This window comes from Camelus dromedarius, chromosome 34, assembly GCF_036321535.1.
Source record: "Camelus dromedarius isolate mCamDro1 chromosome 34, mCamDro1.pat, whole genome shotgun sequence".
In the NCBI taxonomy this organism is placed as follows: Eukaryota; Metazoa; Chordata; class Mammalia; order Artiodactyla; family Camelidae; genus Camelus; species Camelus dromedarius.
The window spans coordinates 9,750,829-9,772,695 of record NC_087469.1 but is presented as its reverse complement, the minus strand read 5'-3'; the positions used below and the strand labels follow the sequence as shown (position 1 = coordinate 9,772,695).

General features: G+C 51.6%; 1 protein-coding gene across 3 annotated transcripts; it reads right to left on the bottom strand.

Moving 5' to 3' along the window:
• Nucleotides 1-1,643: 1,643 nt before the first annotated feature.
• ABCG4 (ATP binding cassette subfamily G member 4) lies at nt 1,644-16,728 on the bottom strand. 3 transcript variants are annotated; one of them, XM_031443519.2, is made up of 15 exons: nt 14,124-16,728; nt 13,147-13,396; nt 9,217-9,334; nt 8,970-9,102; nt 8,789-8,839; nt 8,434-8,579; nt 7,182-7,305; nt 6,934-7,048; nt 6,597-6,739; nt 5,661-5,759; nt 5,272-5,440; nt 5,077-5,177; nt 3,825-3,983; nt 3,537-3,655; nt 1,644-3,385 (listed from the first exon to the last, which is right to left on the bottom strand). In XM_031443519.2, the coding sequence occupies exons 2-15, from the start codon at nt 13,382-13,384 to the stop codon at nt 3,160-3,162; spliced, it is 1,941 nt and encodes a 646-aa protein (XP_031299379.1). In that variant the 5' UTR covers nt 13,385-13,396; nt 14,124-16,728; the 3' UTR covers nt 1,644-3,159. The 3 variants fall into 3 exon arrangements, with proteins under 3 accessions (XP_031299379.1, XP_031299378.1, XP_031299377.1); XM_031443518.2 differs by lacking the exon at nt 14,124-16,728 and having other exon boundaries at nt 8,804-8,839; nt 13,147-13,708; XM_031443517.2 differs by lacking the exon at nt 14,124-16,728 and having other exon boundaries at nt 13,147-13,707.
• Between the last annotated feature and the right edge of the window lie 5,139 nt (nt 16,729-21,867).

The window sequence follows — 21,867 nt, the reverse complement described above, 5'->3', positions numbered from 1 at the left end:
TGCCTTGGTCATCTCTGCTCTCCAGCCCCTTGCACGGACCCCAACACAGAAGGTGGCTGTGTTGAAGGAAAGGATCTCTGAGTCCAGGAAGATCAGCCTTCAGGGAGAGTGGGACCATTTCAGAACATGCTCGAATGCCCCACCTCCGCAGGTTACTGGGACTGGGGTCAGAAATCACAGGTGATTCTCAGGGGCAAGAGCACAGCATCTTGAGAACTTGCTCAAGCCACTTCTCCAAACCTTGGTTTCCTTCTCTGTAAAAGGAGGAAATGATGGTACTTATCTTAGCAGCCTCGTGGGGTTGCTGTAAGAATCAAAGGAGCTTTCTTCGCAAATATGTGAGTTGTTCTACCAATGTTCTCTGCGCCTAAATGGCCCTTGCTGGCTCCAGAATCGCTGTTTATCTCTTTTCACTCCCGAGGGAACTTACAAATGTGAGAATTTATAAATTTTACTCTTTCAGGACTATTTTAAATTTCATCTTAAAAGGGAAAGAGTAAAGATGAAGAATCTTAAGAAAAACTATTTAATGGTGGGATTTTGTGCCCTCTGACTTTAAGCAGCCATCTATTGGCATCTCTCCAGGCAGAAAGTGGCAACCAGAATTCTTCCTAAAGCTAGCTTGAATTCCAAGAGCTAGGACTCGGATTTCTTCTTCTCACCCCCACTCCCAGCTCCACAAGAAACAAAAGTAGTCCATCTCCAGGCAAGCACCTCACCGGTCAGAGATTGGGCCAGATCCTAGCCCGGGGCACTTAGCTCTCCATGCAACACAGCAAGGGTATTCCAGGCACCTGGCAGGGTTGATGGCAGCCCCCTCCTTCAGTCCCCAAGGATCAGAATGAAAGAGGGTGAGACAACGTGCTGCTTCTTGGGTCATCCTGCCACCAGCCTTCAAGGCCTCCTGGAGAATTGCCTACTCCAAATCCCAGGCCCCTAGACCCATTTCCACTCCTGGTGGCTGATGGCTTGGCCCTGGAAGTATGGCTTGGTGGGAAAAAAAGAAGAAAAGGGGAAAGCTGTGCTGAGCTCAGTGGGGTCACTGCCACTCTCATCCTAGGGCTTAGTCTCCTGGATATTTCCTGTTTCTCACTGTCTTTGTGGCCCCTAACCTCCTTATCCCCCCATAGGCACAACCAGGGCTCAGTGAGTTCTGAAAAGAGAGTCACATCTCACTTGGGCAAGAATACACCCATGCAACTGACACAGGGTACCTGCACACAGCTTGCAGACCCACCGTGAACAGGCATCATTGGTCAATGCCAAGAATGAGGAGTCTGGTGGCAGAAGACCTGGTTGCTAGGGCTGGTTCCACCTCTATTAGCTAAGGGTCCTTGGTCAAGTTACTCAACCTAGGCCTCAGTTCTCTTGTCTGCAAAATGGGTTGTCATGAGGGATAATGCAGGGTTGGCCTAAGACTCCCTTGAAATAGTGAACATAAGCATTTGTAAGATGTGAAGCACGATATAGGTATTTCATAACAGACACAGTCACTGACTTGACATATACCTAGGACTTTCCATCCCCTGCCACAGACTTCCTAAAGCTTACAGGTCTCTCACAAAGTGCTCTGAAGACCCCCTCACAGCCTGTGGTACCAGGTGCCAGATCCACACACATGTACACACTGCATACTGTATAAATATAGGTTTTATTAATAATGGGTGAAATCCCACACATACAACTGGCATCTTTGTGTGATGGGGAGAATCCGTGGCAGGGTGGGGAAGGTATGTGTACAGGAATAAGGAGGGAAAAGAGCCCTGGGGGAAGGGGAAATCAGAAGAAGAATGAGCCTGGACCATCCCAGGAAAGCTAGACATGTTCTAAGTGTGTCTCTCTCCCTCGTGCCCAGGGCATGCTGCTCTGATGCCCAGGGACCACCTTGGCTGAAAGGAAGCAGGTGGAGAGACAAGGACAAGAGTTTGAATGAGCAGCGAGTGGCCGTGGAAGGGGTGGGAGAGTGAGAATGCCAGCTTGACGCACAAAAGAAGAGCCATAGGGTGGCAGTGGCCAAGTCCAACTAATGCTCATGCTTGTGCTTGTGTTGGGTCCTGAACTCCAGGGAGCTGGTGCCCCGTGCCACCCTGAGCTTGGGAGGGAGGGAAGACTGGGGGATAGACACCTGCAGATCCTAGAGATGCCCCAGGCAGCACCAGCCTCATCCTTAGAGTCAAAGCAGGATCCCCAGGAGGGGGCTGGCCCTGCCCTCCCGCAGCACCCACCACCACACACCACCATCACTCTTCCTCTGAGCCACAGGGGGACAGCGAGTGTGTGTAGGGCCAAGATTGCCTGTTCGCATGTATATGCCTGGAACTCTGGAGAGGGGACGGAGCATTGCAGGACTGGTGAGCAGCGAGAAAGGAGGCTCGGGTCTTCTCCTACTCACCCCCCAGGATAAAGTGCGATCTCCAGTTTCAGAGGCAGGTGAGAGAGACACACAGACATTATTGCAGAGATGCCACAGGCCCGGCCCCCACCAGAGGTGACAGGGAGGTGACAGGGACAGCCCATGGCGCCAGGCCTCTCCAATCCCCAGGATTGGGAGGGATGACCCAGACAGAAAACCCAGCTTCTGTCCCAACAGATTGTCCAAATCAGCCCAGGTCTGGGGGCAGGGAGAGGTGAGGAGGAAGAAACTTCCAGAGCCCTTCCCTGCTCTGTTCCAATGTCCAAATGGGACATCCAGGGGACCCTGCCAGGGCCCAGCCCTGGAACCTCAACCTTATAACAGCCCAGTTTACAAATACTTGTGTGGTGGGGACCCCCAGAGGGGACCACTTTGGTCAGTTGTAAGAGGGGGCCTGGAGAGCCTGGGGCTCCCAGGCAGACAACAGAGGAGGGTGCCGAGGGCAGGAAGGATGGTGGCGGCCTCCTAGTGGTCTCCGCATGCAGACGTTGGAGAGAGTAGGGAGGAAGCTACAAACCGCATCAACTTGAGAAAACTCCAGGGCATGGAAGGGAGGCCCTGGCGCCCCCACCCCCAGGGCCAAGGCTTGGGGCGCAGTCTGACAGCCAGCCTGTGGAGGATCTGAGAGAAGGGAGGGCGGCTGCACCAGCAACCAGTGCCCAAGTCTACAAGGTTAAAACAGTCCCAGAGGCCTGGGGCTGGGGGCTTCCTGCTGCGGGGGCTGGGGCGCAGGCCAGGGCAAAGCTCTATCTCTCTGACTTGACCCGGTAACGGAGCACAAGGTAGGCCAGCAGCCGTAGGGCCAGGAAGAAGATGCCCAAGACCAGGAAGTCCACGTACAGCTTGGAGTCCTCCACATCCAGTGCTCGGAGGATGCTCTGTGGCTCCCGGAAAGGGCAGCGTTCCTCCAAGCAGGTCAGGTCTCCTCGCTCCATGCCATAGATGGTCAGAATCACACCCTCAAAGCCATACCTAGGCAAGCAGGGGCATGCGAGCAGGACACAGAGCATAAGGTCCCTGCTCCCTGGGCAAACCACCAAAGTCCAGGTGCAATCTCTCACCCTTGGGGCGTGAACTCCTGCAGGGAGGAGCAGGGGCACATGGTGAGGGGAGGGGCACTGACCTGACATAAGAGAGGTACGAGCTCCATTGCAGGTAAGTGGGGATGGTCTTGAAGCTGACAAAGAAACCGGAGAACAAGAGGACAGGGATGGCAGTAACTGGGCCCACAAAAGTGGCCACCTGGAGGGGAGGGAAGGTGACCGGGCTGTCACAGGGGTGACCAGGACAGACCCAGATCTGGGGTGGCTCCTGGGTTTCCCATAAATTCATCCCACTCCTTGGGCCAACCCCTGCTCCCTCCCACCAGACCCCGTCCCCTCTCAGGGGTCCCCACCTGCCAGCCCCCCACCTGTAGGGAGTTGGAGGCGGCTCCAATCAACAGCCCCAAAGACTGGGCCACCAAGGCCGTGGCAGTGGCCAGGGCCGAGAAGAGCAGGAAGCGGCTGGTCTCAGCTGGCTGGCCTGTCATCCAGTACACGATGCTGCAGTACACCACGGGGCACACCACCTGGACAGTGGGCACAGGGCTGGGCAGTGGCCAAGAGCATCTGCTCCACCCAGGCAGAAGCCCCTAGAACAGCTGTTCCTAGAGTGTCCAGGCCAAGTCCTGCCTCCACACCCCTGTTCGTGCTGTCCCCCCAGCTTGACCCATGTCCACGTCCTCCCTGGCTGGAGGAACCTCATTCATCTTCCAGTCCCACCTCTTCCATCTTCCATTAGGCCCATTTTGACCAGTGCAGGCGTGGTGACTTCTCCATCCTCTGAGCTCCTCAGGTCCCTCCCATCCAGACCAGCATATTCCTTATATTGTTAATTAATTAACTCTGTATATGAGAGCATTTTGTCCCCCTAGACACCGTCAACTCCTGGAGGACAGGGACCAAACCTACCATGTACAGTAGAACAGTTTGTTCCCTGCACAAGGGCGCCCAGCCAAGAGGCAACCAGGGCCAAGACCTAGCCATGCTCTTCTCACCCTGACACAGTGCAGCCCCCACCCTGATGAGGGAGCACCTTTTCTAATTTGCTCAAAGGTGTCCTATGGATTTTTGGTGGCCCGTACTTGGAACAGGGTGATGGTGGCAGTCACCACAACCACAACCACAATCAGCTACCATTATTGGGCACTTTAGTATGTGCCAAGCACTATCCTAAAGTATTTTACATGTAAACGCATTTAATTCTCACAAACAGTCCCAAGGGAGATACTGCCATCATCCCATTTAATAGATGGGGACACTGAAGCAAAGAGAGATCAGGTGACTTGCACAATGTCTCACAGCGAACAAGTAGCAGTGAGGCTCCAGAGCCTTCTCGAGTCTCTACTGAGTCACTTGTAGGGCTAGTATTTTCATCATCTCCCGTTTGTCCTGGTGTTCCCACTAGAACGTAAGTTCCACAAGGTCAAGGCTGTTTCTGTTGTGTTCGTTGCTAAAGCCCTAGTGCCTGGTGTGAAGCCTGGTGTGTGGTACGTACTCACCGCCTGCTGCTAAGTGAGTAGAAGTAAAGGGAAGGATGGCAGATGACAAGGCTCAGGGAGGCAAGGATGGAAGGAGGAAGACAGGAGGGCGGCAGTGGGCAGGTGGGAGGAAGAGGCTTACCTGAAAGGGCACGTCGGCCATGGTCTTGGCCAGGTAATACGCTTTGAGGCTGTACCAGTAGTTGAGATGCTCCCTCATGAAGACCGCCATCTCTAAAGGGACTGAGGACACAGGCCGTTTAGGCATAGCTGTCTGGAACCCTGGTCCTACCCCATCCCCCCACCCCCACCACATGCCCAGGGCAGCTCCACTCACAGGTAAGCACAGTTGGCATCAGGGCAGCAAACATGAGGAACAGCATAGAGAAGAAGAGGCAGCCAGTGTTGTTGAAGACCTTGCTGGCATCGTCCCCGATGTGCAGGTAGAGGAGACCAATGAGCACACCGATCGCCACGTGGGACATGAACCGCAGGTGGGTCAGGACCTGAATGAGGGGTGGTCATGAAGAAAGAGGATGGATCACAGGCTAGGAATGGGCAGGCCACACATGGGTAGGCACTCAAGTGTGCCCTCACAGGTATGCAGACCCACAGGTGCATGGAGCGGGTGGCTGGGGGAGGGGCCCCATCACCATCCCAGCTGCTGGGATCCTATGCCCCCAAGGGCCAGGCCAATGCTGCCCCTCCTCCCACTTGATGTCTCACCGTGTCCCTGAGGATGGACAAGAAGGTCCTCTTGAAGAGGATGCAAAACTGTGTGAGGGTGCTGGTGGCAAAGGTGTGGCTTTCAATGGGATCCACTTCCTGGGGAGAGGAAACTGGATCAGGTGAACCTACCCCACCCACCCACTGTGCACCCAGCTCAGTGAGTGGGAAAACCCCTGAGCCCATCCCCAGGGCAAGGGGCCTCCAGAATTCTCCACCATTGAGTTGGGGACCTAGAAGCTGGCTTTAGGGGCATGAATCAGAACAAGATTCAGAGAAAGAGACATGAAGGGAGATAAAAACTTAGAAGAAAAGGAGTCAAGGACACCCAAAAGGGCTACTAATAGATCAGCTTCTCTTTAATCCATTGAAAAACATTTACCCTAAGGGTATAATACCTTTATGCTACCAGTTTCACAATAATATTATTAAGAATGATAATAAGGATGACAACAGTGACAATAACCCTTGTTGTTTACCAGGGTTATAGTGTTTCATTTAAGGAAGAGAGCTGGCACGGAACAAACACCGACTGTACCAGTTATAGTGTGAAGGGTTTTCCGTGATGATCTAATTAGTCCTCCCAATAACACCATGAAATAAGTATCATCACCTCCAAGTTAGAGATGCCAGTAAGCCACACTGGCCGTAAGGTCAGGAACAGCTTCAGTCCTGCCTACCAGGTGGCACTGAGGACAACATGCTACAGATACTCAGTGAGAGTTTGCTGAATGAAAAAAATGGAGAAAGCCGAAGCTTATAGAGGTTAAGTAACGTGCCCAAGGTCACACAGCTGATAGATCTATTTCAAGTCGGGTTCTTCCTAGTATCTGGTGGTTGTGAAGCCTCTGGGGCACAGCCTCTTTGGCATTGTCCCTGGTCCCATCTCCCCCCCCCCCCCCGATTCTGCACTCTGTCATCTCCACCCCTACTCACCGGAGGGCAAGGGGGACAGGGGGCGGGGATCTCATTCTTCTCGGGGCTGCTCTTCTTCTCTGCCATGGCACAGAGCCCATTCTGCACAGCCCGGAACAGCATGGGGTTCAGGTCTCCATACTCACCAGAGGCCACCTCGATGACTGGGGGACACAGAGAGGTGCACTCAGCTAAGATCTAGCCTTGCTTCCCAAGGGCAAGCCAGCCCCTCCTTGGGTGTGTGGGGAAGGCAGGTAACAGTGAGATCTCTGCCACCTCAGGAGGCCCAAGTGCATGATCTGAACCCCCAGGTTTGGCCCCCACCATATCCCAGCCCTATCAATAGGCCCCCACTCACTAAAGTCAGCTGGGTTGTGGTAGGTGGGGCAGTGCAAGCCGAGCCCCTTCAGATAGGGGATCAGGTTGGTGACCACGCCCTTGAAGATGCACTGACCCTGGCTCAGGATGTAGAGCTGAGGCAGAAAGAGTAGGGTGAGGAACATACAGCAAGCAGATCAGGCAGGTCCCACGGCACCACACACCTTGACTGACCCCCTCCCCTCTCCCCATCACAGGCCAGTCACCGTGAGACCCAGAGATACTCACTTTGTCAAACATCTCAAAGAGCTTGGCACTGGGCTGGTGGATGGTGCAGATGATGGTACGGCCCCCCTGGGCCAGGGACTTCATGAGGGACACCACTTGGAAACAGGAGGCACTGTCCAGACCACTGTCCAGAGAGAGGCCACCAGGGGGCGAAGTGAGGTGGGCAGAGGTGAGAGAAGAGAGTGTGTGGGTAGGGCAGCTGCTATGGGGGGAGGGAGGGGACAGGAAGGGGGTCACTCTGGCCACCTGTATATCGCATCCACACTGTATGATTCAGGCATTTGGAGGTACCAAGGAACCCAAAGTCCTGTTAGGTGTAACAAGCATATATCAAGCACCTGCTGAATGCCAGTCACTGGGATTACAGTGGTGAATAAATAAGACATAGACTCTGGTCCAGAGGGAGAGACAGAAATGAACAGATCATTTAAGGTGGGACATGCTGCAGAAACATGGGATGAAAAGAGCTCTGCTGTACAAAGGTGTTGGCAGGTAGTCAGAAAAGTTTCCTGAGTGAGTCTGGAAGAAAGAGCTCAGCCAGGTGAGGGAGGAAGGGCAGGTGTGGAGGCGAAGGGCATTCCAGACAGAAGACACAGCATGTGCAAAGCTCAGAGGCATGAAACACATGGCTTGACTGAGAGAGTTTTAAGCAATTCAATGTTATTAGAGCATAAAATACAAGACAGCATGAAGCAAGATGTGAAGCCGGAGAAGTAGGTTCAGACCAGGACCTTGTAAGTCCTCTGACTTTATTCTGAGGGCAGATGGGAATCATTGCATGTTTTTAAGCAGGGGAGTGAGTATTGCCAGGCATGTTTTTTATAGAGTTCACTCTGGTTGCAGTTTGGAGGAAGGATTGGCTGGGAGAAACTGGAGACAAGGAGATAGGAGTCTGTGGCAGAAATGCAGGCAAGAGTTGTTGATGTCCTGAATTTAAGCACAGGCACTAAGGAAGGGGGTGGGTGAATCTGAGAGATGAGAAAAGAAGGTAGAATCAGCAGGACTTGGTGATTGATTGGCTGTGGGGAGAGAAGGAGCAGGAGGCATCCATCAAGGAGGAGATGGGGATTTCTGCTAGGGTGAAGGATGGAGCTGCTGCGGCAACAGAACTGGCAGGGATGGAGCCCTGATCTGGCCCCAGGAGGCTGCAAACACATGCTCTGGTCTCCAGTAGTGGGGCAGATGCAGCCTCCAGCCCTGGCTCTGGGCTCAGGGGAAGGGGCATCCTGGTGGGAGAGGAAGGGAGAACTACCTGGTTGGCTCGTCAAAGAACATGACAGGTGGGTTGTTGACCAGCTCCAGAGCGATGGCCAGGCGCTTCCTCTGCCCGCCGGAGAGCAGGGCTGTCCTCGTGTGGGAGCAGGACATCAGGCCCAGTGCTGTCAGGATCTCCGTCACCTGGCCCGGCCCCCCCCCCGACCCCCATTCCAGGTCAGCTTCGGAGTCTCTACTTCTCCTAATACCATCCCAATTCAAATAAGCAACTCCCTTAAGCCCAATGTCCCAGACTTGGCCACCCCGCTCCCATTACCCAACTCAGAAGCCCCAGAACTTAGTAGTACCAAAAAGCACGGCTGTCCTCTTCCCCCCTCCCCTCCCCCTCTCACCAGCTCCTTCTTCACCTCCTGCTTCTCACTCAGCTTCAGGTTAGCAGAGACCTGGGGCCCAGAGAGGAGGCAGGTCAGATAGGTGCGGGAGGGGGCAATGCCTTGTCCCCTCAGCCAATGGAAAAGATGGGGACAGCAGACAGAAGGGGGACCCGGGAGGAGGAGGCCATCCAGCCCTCACCATCATGGCTTCCAGCACCGTGAGGTGTGGCAGCAGCATGTCGTCCTGCATGATGTAACAGGACATCTTGCGGAAGGTCCTCAGTTCCCGTGGCCTCCCGTTGACCAGGATCTGCCCCTTCATTCCAGATTCCCTGTAGGAACATTGGTTGGAGATGGGGGGACAAGGTCACTTAAGAACACCTTTTGTGCTCCCCAGGAGACCCCTCTTCCTGCCTGCCCCCATTCAGCTCCAGCCTCGTCCTCACCTGTATCCTGCCAAGATGTTCATGAATGTGGACTTGCCAGCCCCTGAGGGGCCCATGATGCCAATCAGCTCCCGGCGGCAGAATTTACCTGATAGGCACTTAAGGAGGGTCTTATAACCTGTAGTGAGGGAGGGAGGAACTTTTGATCAGGGCTACAGTGACCACAGGTACCCCAAAGTTGTAGGTGCAGCCATAGCTTTCAGGAAATAGGCAGTCCCTACTTGGTGTGAATTGGTTAGGATGGAGGATTGACCATCATAGCCCCACCAATAACCTAGACCCTCTCACCCTGTCCCCCTGGAAATGACCACCACTAATGTCAAAATACCTGAGGTGACAGTGTTCTTCTGAATGGTGTGGAGAGGGGAGCAAAGTTATAGAAGACCCTGTTCCTCTTCTACAAACACAGCGGTCACTCTCTCACCTCCTCCAGGAAGACTTTCCCAGTGGTCCATCCTGAGCTGGCTGACTGTCCTTTATGTTCCCATGGCACTTCTCACATGCCAGCATGTTTGTTACTCAATGTCCCTGCCCTTTATCCCCTTCCCCAGCCTCTCAGTCAGTGAGCTTCTCCAGGGAAGGGTCTGTGTCTTACTAATCTTTGTAACCTTAGCAGACTGGCTGGCAGGTACCAGAGGCTCAATATGTGTTTGTTCTGTGAATGTGTGTTGTCAGAGCCTTGGCCTCATTCTGAAAAAGCCTTCTTCTGTGTGCTCTCTCTGCCCATCAGGCTCATCTCTGCAGCCCCTCACATGGCCGAGTAAAAATCTCACCTTTCATTCACTCACTGGGAGGCAGCATATGCATAAAGAGTACCAGTTTGGAGCCAGGTGGATCTATGTTCAAATTCTGGCTCCACTTACCAGCTGTGTGACTTTGGACAAGTTGCTTAACCTCTCTGAGCTCCAGATCCCTCATCTCAGGCACCTATCTCATAGGGTTGTTATAAAGATTTAATGAGATAATATATGTAAAGTATATGACACAGTGCTTGGCACATAGAGTACATTAAAAACATTAAAGTGACATTTTATCATTAATTCCATCTGACAAATGCTTATTGATATATACTACATTCCAAGCTCTGTACCAGACACTGAACCAAAAAAAATGAGGAAGACATAGTTTCAGCACTCAGGAAGGTGATAGTCTAGGTGAAAAAGATAGACCAAAAAACCCAAAAAACTATGGACCTAAAGAAAGATAAAATAAGGGATATAACAGAAATATAAATCATCTGCAATAAGAATGCAGAAAATGGAATTGATGAGAGAAGCAATGGGGAAAGTCAGGAATGGCTTCGTGGAAGAGGTGGCATTTGAGCTAAATCTTGAAGGGTGAGTAACATTTCAAAATGGAAAGGGAAGGCAGAGGCTCTCCAGGCTTTGGGAGGAAGAGCTCTGCATATATATAATACTATCCAGGAAGCAGAAGGCAGAGACTCCATGGAGTCAACTGGTGAGACAAGGTGGTGGGGAGGGAAGATGGAGCCAACAAGGCTGGCCTTGCCTGCTGTGCTTAGAGACCTGTCTGAGTGAGGCCCAGACACCAATCCCCTACCAGGTACTTTGCTCACTATCACCCTCCTCCAACACCCACAGAGCCCAATTCCCTCTCCATTCTACTTCCTTAGCAGAGGCAGTGAAGGGATGTGATCTGTCACCCTCCTTCACAGCCCTGGCTGTCCCTCTGGATACATCCGGTAGGATAAGGGATCAGCTGCTGCGCACTGTGGGCCCCTGATCATACCAACTGCCTGGATGGTGCTTTCCAGTTTATGAAGCTCATTGCCTCAGTTGCTGCTATAGCAACACGGATGAGGCAACTGGGGCCCAGAGACATCCAGTGAATCATGCAAGGTCACACAGCGAGATCTTTACTGGGAGAGAGGAAGTCATGAATTCCAACCCTCTGCCTCAGTCATCATCTCCATCAATCAGAAAGACGTGTGGTATGTTCTCCAGCACATGACTCTCAGAGCCACTCACAGGAAGTGCTTTCTTCTGCTGGGGAAGAAACTGGCAGTGATGAACCTTCCCTTCATTTAATCACAGCCAAGTGCTAGATTGAGCACTGATGCCGAATTCAAATATCACGTTATGCTTGTCTTTCATAAAGCATTTTCACAGATAACGTCTCAGCTGAGCTTCACAACAAGCCTGTGTGGTGGGTATTATTATCATCCCTGTTGACAGATGAGGAAAGTGAGGCCAAGAGAGGGTAAGCAGCCTGCCCAAGGTCACACAGCTTACAAGCGGCTAGGAACCCATGTCTGTGGACTCCTGCTAGACCATGACTGCTCAGCATGGAAGGGGCCTGCGGGACTTCAGGATGGCAACCCACCAGAGTTCTAGTCCTGCCTCAGTCAGTAACTCTCTCTGCAATTTTATGAAGTCACTTAATCTTTCAGGGTCTCCATTTCCTCATCTATAAAATAAGGATAGTAGTATCTCCTCCCAAGGACATAATAGGGTTATTGTGAATAATAAGTGAGGTCATTAATAATAACGAATAGAAAAGTGTTTCAAAAATCAAGAAATGTCATGCATAATTAGGAGAGACTGCTGACAAAGCCTAGGAAAGGCAGAATCTCCCTCTCTCCACACTCCTCGCTCTTTTTCCTCTAATTGCTTTCGGTCCTCCAGAGAAGGGGGAGGGGTTCAAGTGAACAGAGAAGTCGGAGAGAGGAGGACAGAGGGCAGAGGAAGCAGCAGAGGATGGAAGAGAGGGCAAAATGGACAGCAGAGCAGAATGGGGCTGGCAAGGGCAAACAGAGGAGGACTGGTCAGGGGTGCCCATTTGCGGCTGGTGGGTAGAAGCAACCAGAGAGCTAATGTGCCCATCAAGACACATTTCTTTTTTATTTTCATTTCTCCTTAAAATTGGGAGGAAATGAGGGGTTAAGGAAATAACTCACTCCTCATTTTGCCCAGAACTGGTTTCAGGGCCAAGAGGCTGCTGAGGGATGGGGCACTGAGCAGGGAGCCCAGATGCCTCAGTTTCCATTGACTCAGTCTCTGTAACCACTTGGTCCCTCGTGGCAGTGAGGGTAGGGAGTACAGAGACAGCTCAGGCTCAGCCCTGCTCTGAAGCATCTCAAACATTTCCTAAACCTCAGAGAACAATGTCCCAGCTCCACCTCTGACCAACACCCAGGCTCTGGAAAAACACCCAGTTTCTCTATTCCCAGCTCAACCTGCCCAGGGCAGGGGATGTGGGTGGGAACAAAGGATGAAAGGGGTTCAGCAGACGGTTGCCCTTTAAAGGAACTCAGAGCCCCAGGCATACTTTACCCACCTGTTGGGATAGGGGAAAAGAGGAGGACCTGGGAGTGGCATACCAGGGAAGTAAGAGGGAGAAGAGGACAATGCAAGGAGAGCTGGAAAACCTGGCTTCTGGTCCCAGCGCTACCAATTACTAGCTGTGTGACATTGGTCATGTTACTCAACTTCTCCAGACCTCAGTTTCCTTATTAGTAACATAAGGATGTCATCTATCCTGCCAAACCTTTACCCTCCCTATCTTGGAGGACTTCAGCAAGAATGAAGTAAGAAGACAGGAATGAGAGCATCTTTTAAAATGAGCAGTGCTCTTTCGGTACAAGGATTTTGCAAACTGCTGAGGAGAACCCCCTCAACACAGCTTCCACTTTCTCACACCAGCCCTCAAAGGCAGGAGCTCTACCTGAAATAAAGAAGGAAAACTCCTCAAGGACCACTCAAGGACCAGAGGGGCTTAGTGTTAACTTATAATAGGAAAGCTTCAATAACCAACTGAACACTGTGTCCCACAGTGATCACAGGCATGGGGGGCGCACAGCCCCTGGCACTTCAGCTGTGCACAGAGTGAGTGAAGGGCTAAGATTTTAGTGGGCCCACTTCTGCAGGATTTGCAGAACAGGGGACACTCGGCCTCATGCTGCTCCCTTACCCCGTTTGCGCCAGCAGGGCCCCTCCCTCACGGAATAGGACAGCTCCACGAACTCGATGTCCACGGCTGAGCGCTTGGGTAGGTGGGAGAAGCGCTGGGCTTCGGTGATGTGGTTCTCCACCTTCTTCAGGTGCGTGGTCAGCATAGGGGGCTCCGCCCCGTCCTCCAGGGCCACGGCCATGGCCACAGCCCCAGGTCCTAGTCCACAGCCCACGGCCTCCAGCGCCTTCTCCGCCATCACGCCGCCGGCCTGCAAGGAGAGGGCCTGTTCAGTGTGGGGCAGACCTCCAATCCCCGACTCGGAACTCCCTTGCTTTCTAATGCTGCCCTTGCCTTCAATCCCCGCTTCCTTCTCGGGGTAGATAGGGTACTGGGAGCACTTCACATCCCACCGCGAGAGCATCTATCTTCCCCCAACCCTCACTCCCGGCGCAACAACCCGACCTCTCCTCCGTCCCGGGCAGCCTCAGCCTCAGCCTGGCCCCAGCTCGGCCCCTCGAAGCCCTTACCCGCTCCCTCCTCCCTACGGTGGCTCTAATCTCCTTACCCCGCAGGCCAGCAGCCCCTGGGAACTGGTTGGGGGGCGGGGGAGGGGGAGGCGGGGAGGACGATAGGGGCGACTGGCGGAGGCTGCCCGCTGAGGTCAGGATAGCTGGACGAGCGCAGGGTGGACCTGGGGAAGGCGGAGGCAGAGGAGGCTCTGGGCCTCGCGCTGCGTCCCCCTCCCCATCCCTGGGCACAACGCCCTTCTCGGCCCCTCCCGCCGGCGCCCCTGGGCCCGCGCTCCCCGGACTCTCCACAAAGACAGGCTCACCGCTGGGACTCAGAGCCCCCACCACCAACTGAGACCCCCTGGCGGGCTCAACTCCTCCCATCTCCTGCTTGCCTAGTCACCTTGACGCGCCCCCGGGCGGTTGCGGAGCCGAGATGCTTAGCGCTGCCACGGGCCCGGGATGGAGATTCCAGGTCCTCCTTACCTGCCTTCGGCTGCGGCACCGGCGTCCCGGCTCCCGGTCCCGGCGGCTGGGCCGGGGCGGGGCCGGGGTGGGGCGGGAGACAGGGGAGGGCCCGGGCCTCAGGTCAGAATAGAGATGACAAGATTGGGGAGGGGCGATTGGGGCTCGCGCGGACTCAACTTGACCCCGCACATTCGGTTCCCTGAGCCCGGTCCTCGGCGCTGTGTTCTTCGGAACCCTCTGGGCGGCTGTGCTCTTCTCCAGGCTGCTGCTCGCCGGTCCCGCTATTCTTAAAGGGCCCGCACCGCCCCGCAGCTCGCGGTGGGCGAGGATGGCAAGAGAGCCGCGCCTGCGAGGCGGCGGCCAGAGCGGGTGCAGTTGTGGACCTAGGACTGGAGATTGGTAGCGAACGGCCGACTTGGAGCCGTTCCAAGGAAACGAGAGGAGAGGAGAACTGAAGTCACTCAGCGGAGATGGGTCCCTGGATTAGAGACTAGACAAAGGTGGTGGGGGAGGGGGATTGGGGTGCAGAATTTTATCACTCTAGAAGGATTGTGGAGCTGTCAGCCTGTCTGCACTTCTCCCTCCAGCAATTTCCCTCAGTTCTGGCCCTTGACTTCAGGTTTCCCCTGGAGCATCCCCAAAATACATAAAAAGACTCTGAAAGCAAGAGTCTTGAGACATCCTCCTCCCTCTCCACACCCCCACCCCATGTCTCTCCTTTCCCTCTCTAAGGGTAAGGAGACTAGTTAAAAAGGGAGGCAGCTTTGGGAGAGCTTGCAGGCAGCTCCAAAGTTAAACTGGTACCCAGAGCTCAACCTGCTCCAACTGTAGAAATATTTTCTCGGGTAAATTCGGCCCTTTAAGACAAGCAATGCCTGATGCTGGAGGCACATGTGTGCCAGGGCATGTGCGGGGCTCCCAGGTACTGACTTTGGTATCTTTTCACACATGTGTGCATTCTCTCCCTCACCCCACAAGCCTTCAAACGTAGGTCCCCAGAGCACTCTTGGGGCTTTCCCCTGCTCTGCTCCTTTTTCAGGCAATTCCTCTTGGCCCCTGCCTGCCCCGGCCCCAGTCTTCAAGAGGTAAGTAGGTTAACCAGCTGAGACACGTGACCTGAACTTTTAAGTTCCCACCTGTCACACAGCAGTGACGGAGGGGAGGGGAGGCTGCTGGCGCTGCTGCCACGGCTGAGGCTTCTCCTTACTGCAGCACTTGAGAGGTTACTAGCAGTCAAACCTCTCCTCCGCTGGTCCCCCCACCTCCGCCCGTGTCTCTGTAGCCTGGAGGCTGGCGGCCCCTGCAGGGTATCTCCAGGCCCCACGCTGTGACTTTTACAGATTTTGGATCCAGCCCTCTCTGCCTTTCCCCTACCCCATGCCCCACATCAGCAGTCACCACCGTTCCTCAGAACCTTCCATTCTCCAACTTAACCCCCAGTGCTCCTACCTACAGACTCCCCATCCTCAACAGTTGTATTATCTCATTTAATTCTGACAATATCCCTATGAGGCAGGTATTACAACCTCCCGTTAGAGATGAAAAAACTGAGGCATAGGGAGGCTGAGCAATGTGCCCAAGAGGACACATCTGGTTGGTAGCCGAATAGGACTTGACCCCTAAAGTCCTTGCTTTTACCTCCTCTGCTCTGAGGCCTCATGGAACCCTATTCCCAAATGGACTGTCTCCCTCTAGTCAGGCTCCTAGACAGGCTCTTCATTCTCTCAAGATAACTTCCTTGGATAGCATAATGACACTCTCCTCCATTCCCTGGCATACAACTTTGCAATTCTCGGGAAAATTTCCTTCCCTTCCTTAGGAACACCCTGTCCCCATTCCTCAAGGACAGCCTTCCCCAACTTCAGAGACCAACATTTCAAATCTTCTATCAGTTTCCCACTGTGGGATTCACACTCCATGCCCCAGAGCAGTAGTCCTCAGCCTTGGCTGAGAGTCAGCATCACTTGGGGACTTTCAAAAGTTGTTTAGATGACATTCCAAACCAGTTCATTCTGATCTCTAAGGCATTAGTATTTTTTAAATCTCCCCAACTGATCCACTGAGTAGGTAAAGTTGAGAGCCACTGCCCTAGATGAACTCTCCATTAGAATGTCTGGGTTAGAATGCCCGCCATGTACTCACTAAAGGCCTCTCTCTTCCCTGCAACAGGCCTCCCGACTCTCTGGGACACAGGACACCCTATCCCCATTTTGTGAACAAATCTCCCATGTCCTGAATTTGGAGTGGGAAGATTTGCATTCTAACCTTGATGCTCTTCCTAGTTCTGTACAAATTTCTCCACCTCTCCAAGCCTCATCCATGTAATGGGGATGAAAAAACCCCACATATCTGTCTCAAAAGGTTCTTATGAGTCAAGTGTCCAAGTGCTTAGCAATAGATAATTTTTTTCTCAGGAGCAGACCAGATCAGGGGAAAGGGGATGGGAAGGAATAAATTTGGGAGTTTGAGATTTGCAAATGTTAGCCACTGTATATAAAAATAGATTAAAAAAACAAATTTCTTCTGTATAGCACAGGGAACTATATTCACTATCTTGTAATAACCTTTAATGAAAAAGAATATGAAACTGAATATATGTATGCATATGCATGACTGGGACATTGTGCTGTATACCAGAAATTGACACATTGTAACTGACTATACTTCAATTAAAAAAAAAAAAAAAGAACAGATCATACATCCTTACTCTTCAGGTCAAACTTACCTTGGTTTAGGGTCATTTCATTTCCCCCAGAAGAATCTCCGATTTCCTTAGCAAAGTAGGGGCAGTTGCATTTATTGAATGCCTGCTGTATGCTAGGTGCCCAGCACAGAGATAGAGAGTTAGGTCTGTCCCTTTCTCCTCTGAATTTCCAGAACTTGTACACAGAAAAACTCCTCTATAGATATTTGTTGACTAAACAGTCCAACCAGTTCTAACAACAGCTTTATGAGGCCAGTATTATCCTCCCATGTTTCAGATAAGGAAACTGAAGCTCAGAAATGTTAAGTACAAGTATGAGGTCACACAACTCATGTAATGGATCCAGGGATCCAAATCCAAGACTACATGATCCTAAACCATGACTTGATCTACTGTCAAACTTCCTTGATCCCTAATAGTGTCACCATACTATTTTATGAAGCAGATTTGGCTCCAGTCCCCTGAACAGACCTCTTCCCATTCTAAGATATAAAAGCTTTCCAACCTTCTAGAGGTCAACCTAGGACAGACCTTCCCCATTCTTAGAGATACCAACTCCATTCACATATCCCTCCAGACTGATCTTTGGTTCCCCGGAATGCATACCTCTAACTCCTGGAAGAAACCTCGTAACTTGAGAGCGGTGGTTCCCAAGCTTAGCATACATGAGCATACCCTGGAGTTCTTACAACGCAGATCACTGGGCCCAGTCCCAGAGTTTCTGATTCAGTATCTGGGGTGGGGCCATAGAATTTGCATCTCTATTAAGTCCTTAGGTGATGCTGATGCTGCTAGTCTGGGGGCACACTTTGACTTATCCTCAGAACAAATTTTCAGTCTTCTGACATGGACTTTTCCTCAATGCCCAGATGGACACCCACCCCTCCTTTTTCTCATATAGATCTCCATTCCCTGAGATTCTCTCCTATTTCTAGAATTCTCCTCAATTCCCATCCCAGAACCGCCCCTCCTCCCATCACCACCATCTAGGCAGTCTCCATCAGGGGTGGTTCCCTAGACCCACATAGGTGAGGGTTAATGATAATTGGCTTATGAGCAGCAAGGCAGAAGCAAAATTCCTGTCTCAGCTTAGTGCTGGGAGCTAATCTAGCAGACACAGGGTGCTCTGAGCAGGGATTTGTGGGAGAAGCAGGTGGTAAGCTTTATGGACCTGTGGAGAAAGGTGGGTAGCAGGGTCCTATGGGAGCTGGAAGGAATTGGACTGGGGAATTTGTAAGTGACCCAGTTCTGCTTCCAACACCTGAGGTTCCTTGTCCACCGTGCCTGCCTTGCCCACATCTCTCACGTCTCATCTTTGGATAGAATGATTTTCAAGTATATTTGTCAATGGAAGGACCCTCTGCTGGCCACGTGGGGGAATGCAGACTGGGCCTGGGAGTGAGTGGTGGATAAAGGCTGATGGAGGTCTTCCTTTCCTGAGTCAGGCAGTAAAGATGGTTGGTTATAGGCACCTGACACCAGGCAGTGGAGGGTGCCCACTAGGCAGAGTCCCTGCTGTTGCAAACAAAAATCTTTATTGTTTAAAAATAAAAGAATATAACATATATAATAAAATCAAGCACATCAAAGGATATTTTAAAAGAGTAATATTTATTTCTCCATCTCTTTCCTGCTGTGCAGTGCCATTTCCTTTTGATAAAAAGAAAATGAGGGATTCGCCAAAGCTGCAGAATGCCAAGGTACTCTGCCCAAGAGTCACCGTCTCTTTTTCCTTGAGAACCCACACTTCTTACCTCCCAGTCTCAGCTTGCCATCTTCCCTTCCCCTAGAACTCAAAACTCCCACCACACCCCTTGGTACCCTTTACGTGGAAGCAGTCTCAGACCAGGTGTCTGCCCAGTTTTTCTCTGGGACCTGTTCCCCTGCTCCTAACACAGGGCCCACTCCACTGGAGGGTAGGTAGAAAAGTCATTGCTCGTAGGTGTTCAAAACACCTTATTTCCCTGGATCTTTGCTACTCCAATGATCTCAGTCTCCACTGAGCAGGCTACTTCCTTGTGGACATACTCTGGGTTCTTAAATAGCTCCATTTAAAAATGCCCCCTTTCTGATCATGGCTCACTGTATTTGATTCTAATCTTCCCTACCAGTCTCCCAGGGCCTCCCTGTCCAGTGTGGATGTCACGACCCTCGTCTGGATGTTCTAATTACCCTGCTCCTTGGCCCAATGGCTGAGATCAACCCAGTGGTCTGTTTTCTGCTTTTGCTTCAGGGGTGCTCATATCTGCTACAAAAAAGTGTCTGGTTGTGTTGAAACTGCCACTGCTGGATCTCAGTATTCAGCCTCAGCTGGGTGGTCAGGTGATGTATCTCACTCCTATATCTATAAGTGGCATTTCTAAAACTTGACAATTCTTATAAATCTCCTTAATCCAACAGATTATCCCTCAATAATGTTAATCCCTACTTTATTAAGGAAATAGAGACAGCCAGGCATGAAATCCCTCACACCTCACACTTCCTACAAACTGGATCTGATCCCTTCCCATCCCTCCCTCCCTCTACTTGAAGGAAGGGGTGTCTCTATTCCTTTCCAAGCTTTGTTTATCTGCCTGTCTTCCATAGCCTTTGCTCAGTCAAGAATTCAAGCTTTTTAGCACAGTATGAAAAGTTTTCACACTCTCCCCAAAACTTTCCCCTCTACTGCACGGGAAATGAGCATGCTCCTTATGCGCAAAGTGCACTGTGGGATTCCCGATCTTGAGCAAATTCATTCACTCATTTACCGTTCATTGAGAGGCTACACTCACTAGGTCATAATCTGACAGAAATGACTACTGCCCATGACTATTCCTCCCTCTTCTCACCTTGGAGAATCACTTATTTTACAACCACTAAGCTCTTCTGCGCCCTTCTCTGAGGTTGCAGACTTGCCCCAAATAAGACAAAAGCAGCATTAGTTTCCACATTCCTGGGCCACCTGCCTTCTCCTCCTGTCATCACACCTTCGAGGAAGAGTTAAGTGTCTCCTTAATCTTCAGATACCATGGTGTCTGACTCAGGGACTGACTCTAGATAAAACTCTAAGGCAATCAAATTAGTACTGGCATCCTCTCCCTCCAGGGGTCTGCTACCCAGGGTTACCCACCCCCAACCTCTAGTATCCTTCCACTGACCCACCAAAATGACTGCTTAGACTCAATATCCAGCATTTTCCAACCCATGTACACAGAGCCCAGGATGCCCTCCTCCTGGAGAACTGGAATCATGTGGTAGCAGGCCAGAACATCTTCTGCTGTCCCCATAGTCCAGAGAGAGCAATGGGGTTTGGTGTGGGCATGACTGATAAGACTGGCAGGGAAGGCCCTGTTCACAGGGTGCTAGCCTGATTCTGAAGGCACTGCTCAGCTGAGAGATGGATGGCACCAGTAATGCTGGGTTACTCAAGGGGCAGACCAAGCCACTGCTTAAAAGACCAGCAAAATAGAGACACCAAAAAATGAAAGGAAAAAACTGAGACCAGAATTTGATAGTTCATATATATGTAAGTATCATCATGTTGAACTTCCTTGTATGCTTCCTGGTTTAGTATTTTCATTTTGAATTATACAGAGAATGGGGCACCAGTCTCTTTTCAGGATTCAGAGCCCTCGGTCTTCCTCTGGTCTTGATTAGGAGAAAGGTCTCTAGCCACTTACGTTTGAGGGACTGCCTCTGGCCCTGCTCCAGTCAACCTTTTAACCTACCACTTGGGAACAGCTGTCAATCGAATCTAACAAGACAAAACTAAATGAGGACAAGCACGAGGGTCTGCTGTTAAGTGCAAGATAACCACTGCACTCATCCAAAGCAAAGGAGCGTGCTCTGGGCAGTAACGAGACATGTGAAGGCTGAGGGGTTCTAGAGGGCAGTGGCATCACCATAAACCGAGAGCACAGCGTGACCACCAAAAGCACAGGCCCCGAGGAGGTGGGGTGGAGAGGAGACCCCAAACTATACGATACAAGGAGGTTAAGAGGAGACTGAGGGTACTTAGCCCAAAGAAGCCTCCCTCGTGTTCAACTACCTGAAGGCCTGGTGGGGAAAGTGGGATTACACACGTGCTGAGTGGAGGAACAAGGTGTGGGTCACAAAGTTAGTACAGGGTTCTAAAGAAACAAGCCTAGAAATGCAGCGGCTCCACTTTGGGGACGTCTTCATTCACGTTTCCTCTCTCCTCCACACTGCCATTTCTTGAAGGGGTTCTTGCAGAGGCAAAGTGAACATCCACCTCAACTTCACCCTCAAGCCCTCACTATTTCCTGCCTGAATTCCTGCAGCAGCCCCTAACTTGCACCTGCTTGCTCTCGCACTCTTCTGATTTACTTTCCCCGTCATCACCAGAACCCTCGTTCTAAAAACTTGACACAGTCCTTTTGGGTGGCTTTGCCTTCCTTCTCAGTCTTGCCTCTCTCCTTGGCCTACTGCCCTTCTGGGCTCAGACCATAAAGCACTCCTTTAGGTTCGTGTATAGACCTGGTCTCCTCTGCCTGGAATAACCTGCCCGTCCCTTCGTAGATAGTAGCTCTAATCACTTCCTTGATGAAGCCCCTTCCTGATCCCTTGCCCAAGTAATACTGTCAGCTTCTACTTTGAGCCTCCTAAGTGAACCCTGACAGGCCTCTCATTCCACTTATTTAGGTCTTTCCTCACTGCTGGACTGCAAGTCCCTCCAGGGCAGGTCCTCAAGTTTATTTATCTTTGTATCCTTAACACCTGTCACAGTGCCTGAACTATAGGAGGAACTCAGTAAATGGTGGATGGAATGAATGAAGAGACTTTTCTTCCTTGATTCTTTCAGCAATAGGCACTCAGTTTTTGCAGTAAGAATCACATTAGTCTTTTAAAAGAAGGCCCAGAAACCCTTTTGTGGCAGCTTCCTGCCCACACAAGACCCCTCACAGTATCTCCTTGACCTCTTCAGAATGTCAGAGACACTAAAAATAGACACAGGGCACTAAGGAGTGACTGGACAGGCCAAAAAAAGAAGGTTCTTATTTTGAAGGTTCCAACCCCTTTGAGAATCTAATGAAAACAAAACAAAACAAAACAAAAAAA

Excerpts from the sequence above, each read along its gene's own strand:
- ABCG4 (XM_031443517.2), bottom strand. The coding sequence starts at position 13,549 with ATGCTCTCGCGGTGGGATGTGAAGTGCTCCCAGTACCCTATCTACCCC. Across the intron at positions 5,178-5,271 it reads GATGCCAACTGTGCTTACCT|TCCCTTTAGAGATGGCGGTC; the intron begins GTGAGTGGAGCT and ends CTGTGTCCTCAG. Across the intron at positions 3,656-3,824 it reads CCGCCTCCAACTCCCTACAG|GTGGCCACTTTTGTGGGCCC; the intron begins GTGGGGGGCTGG and ends CCTCCCCTCCAG.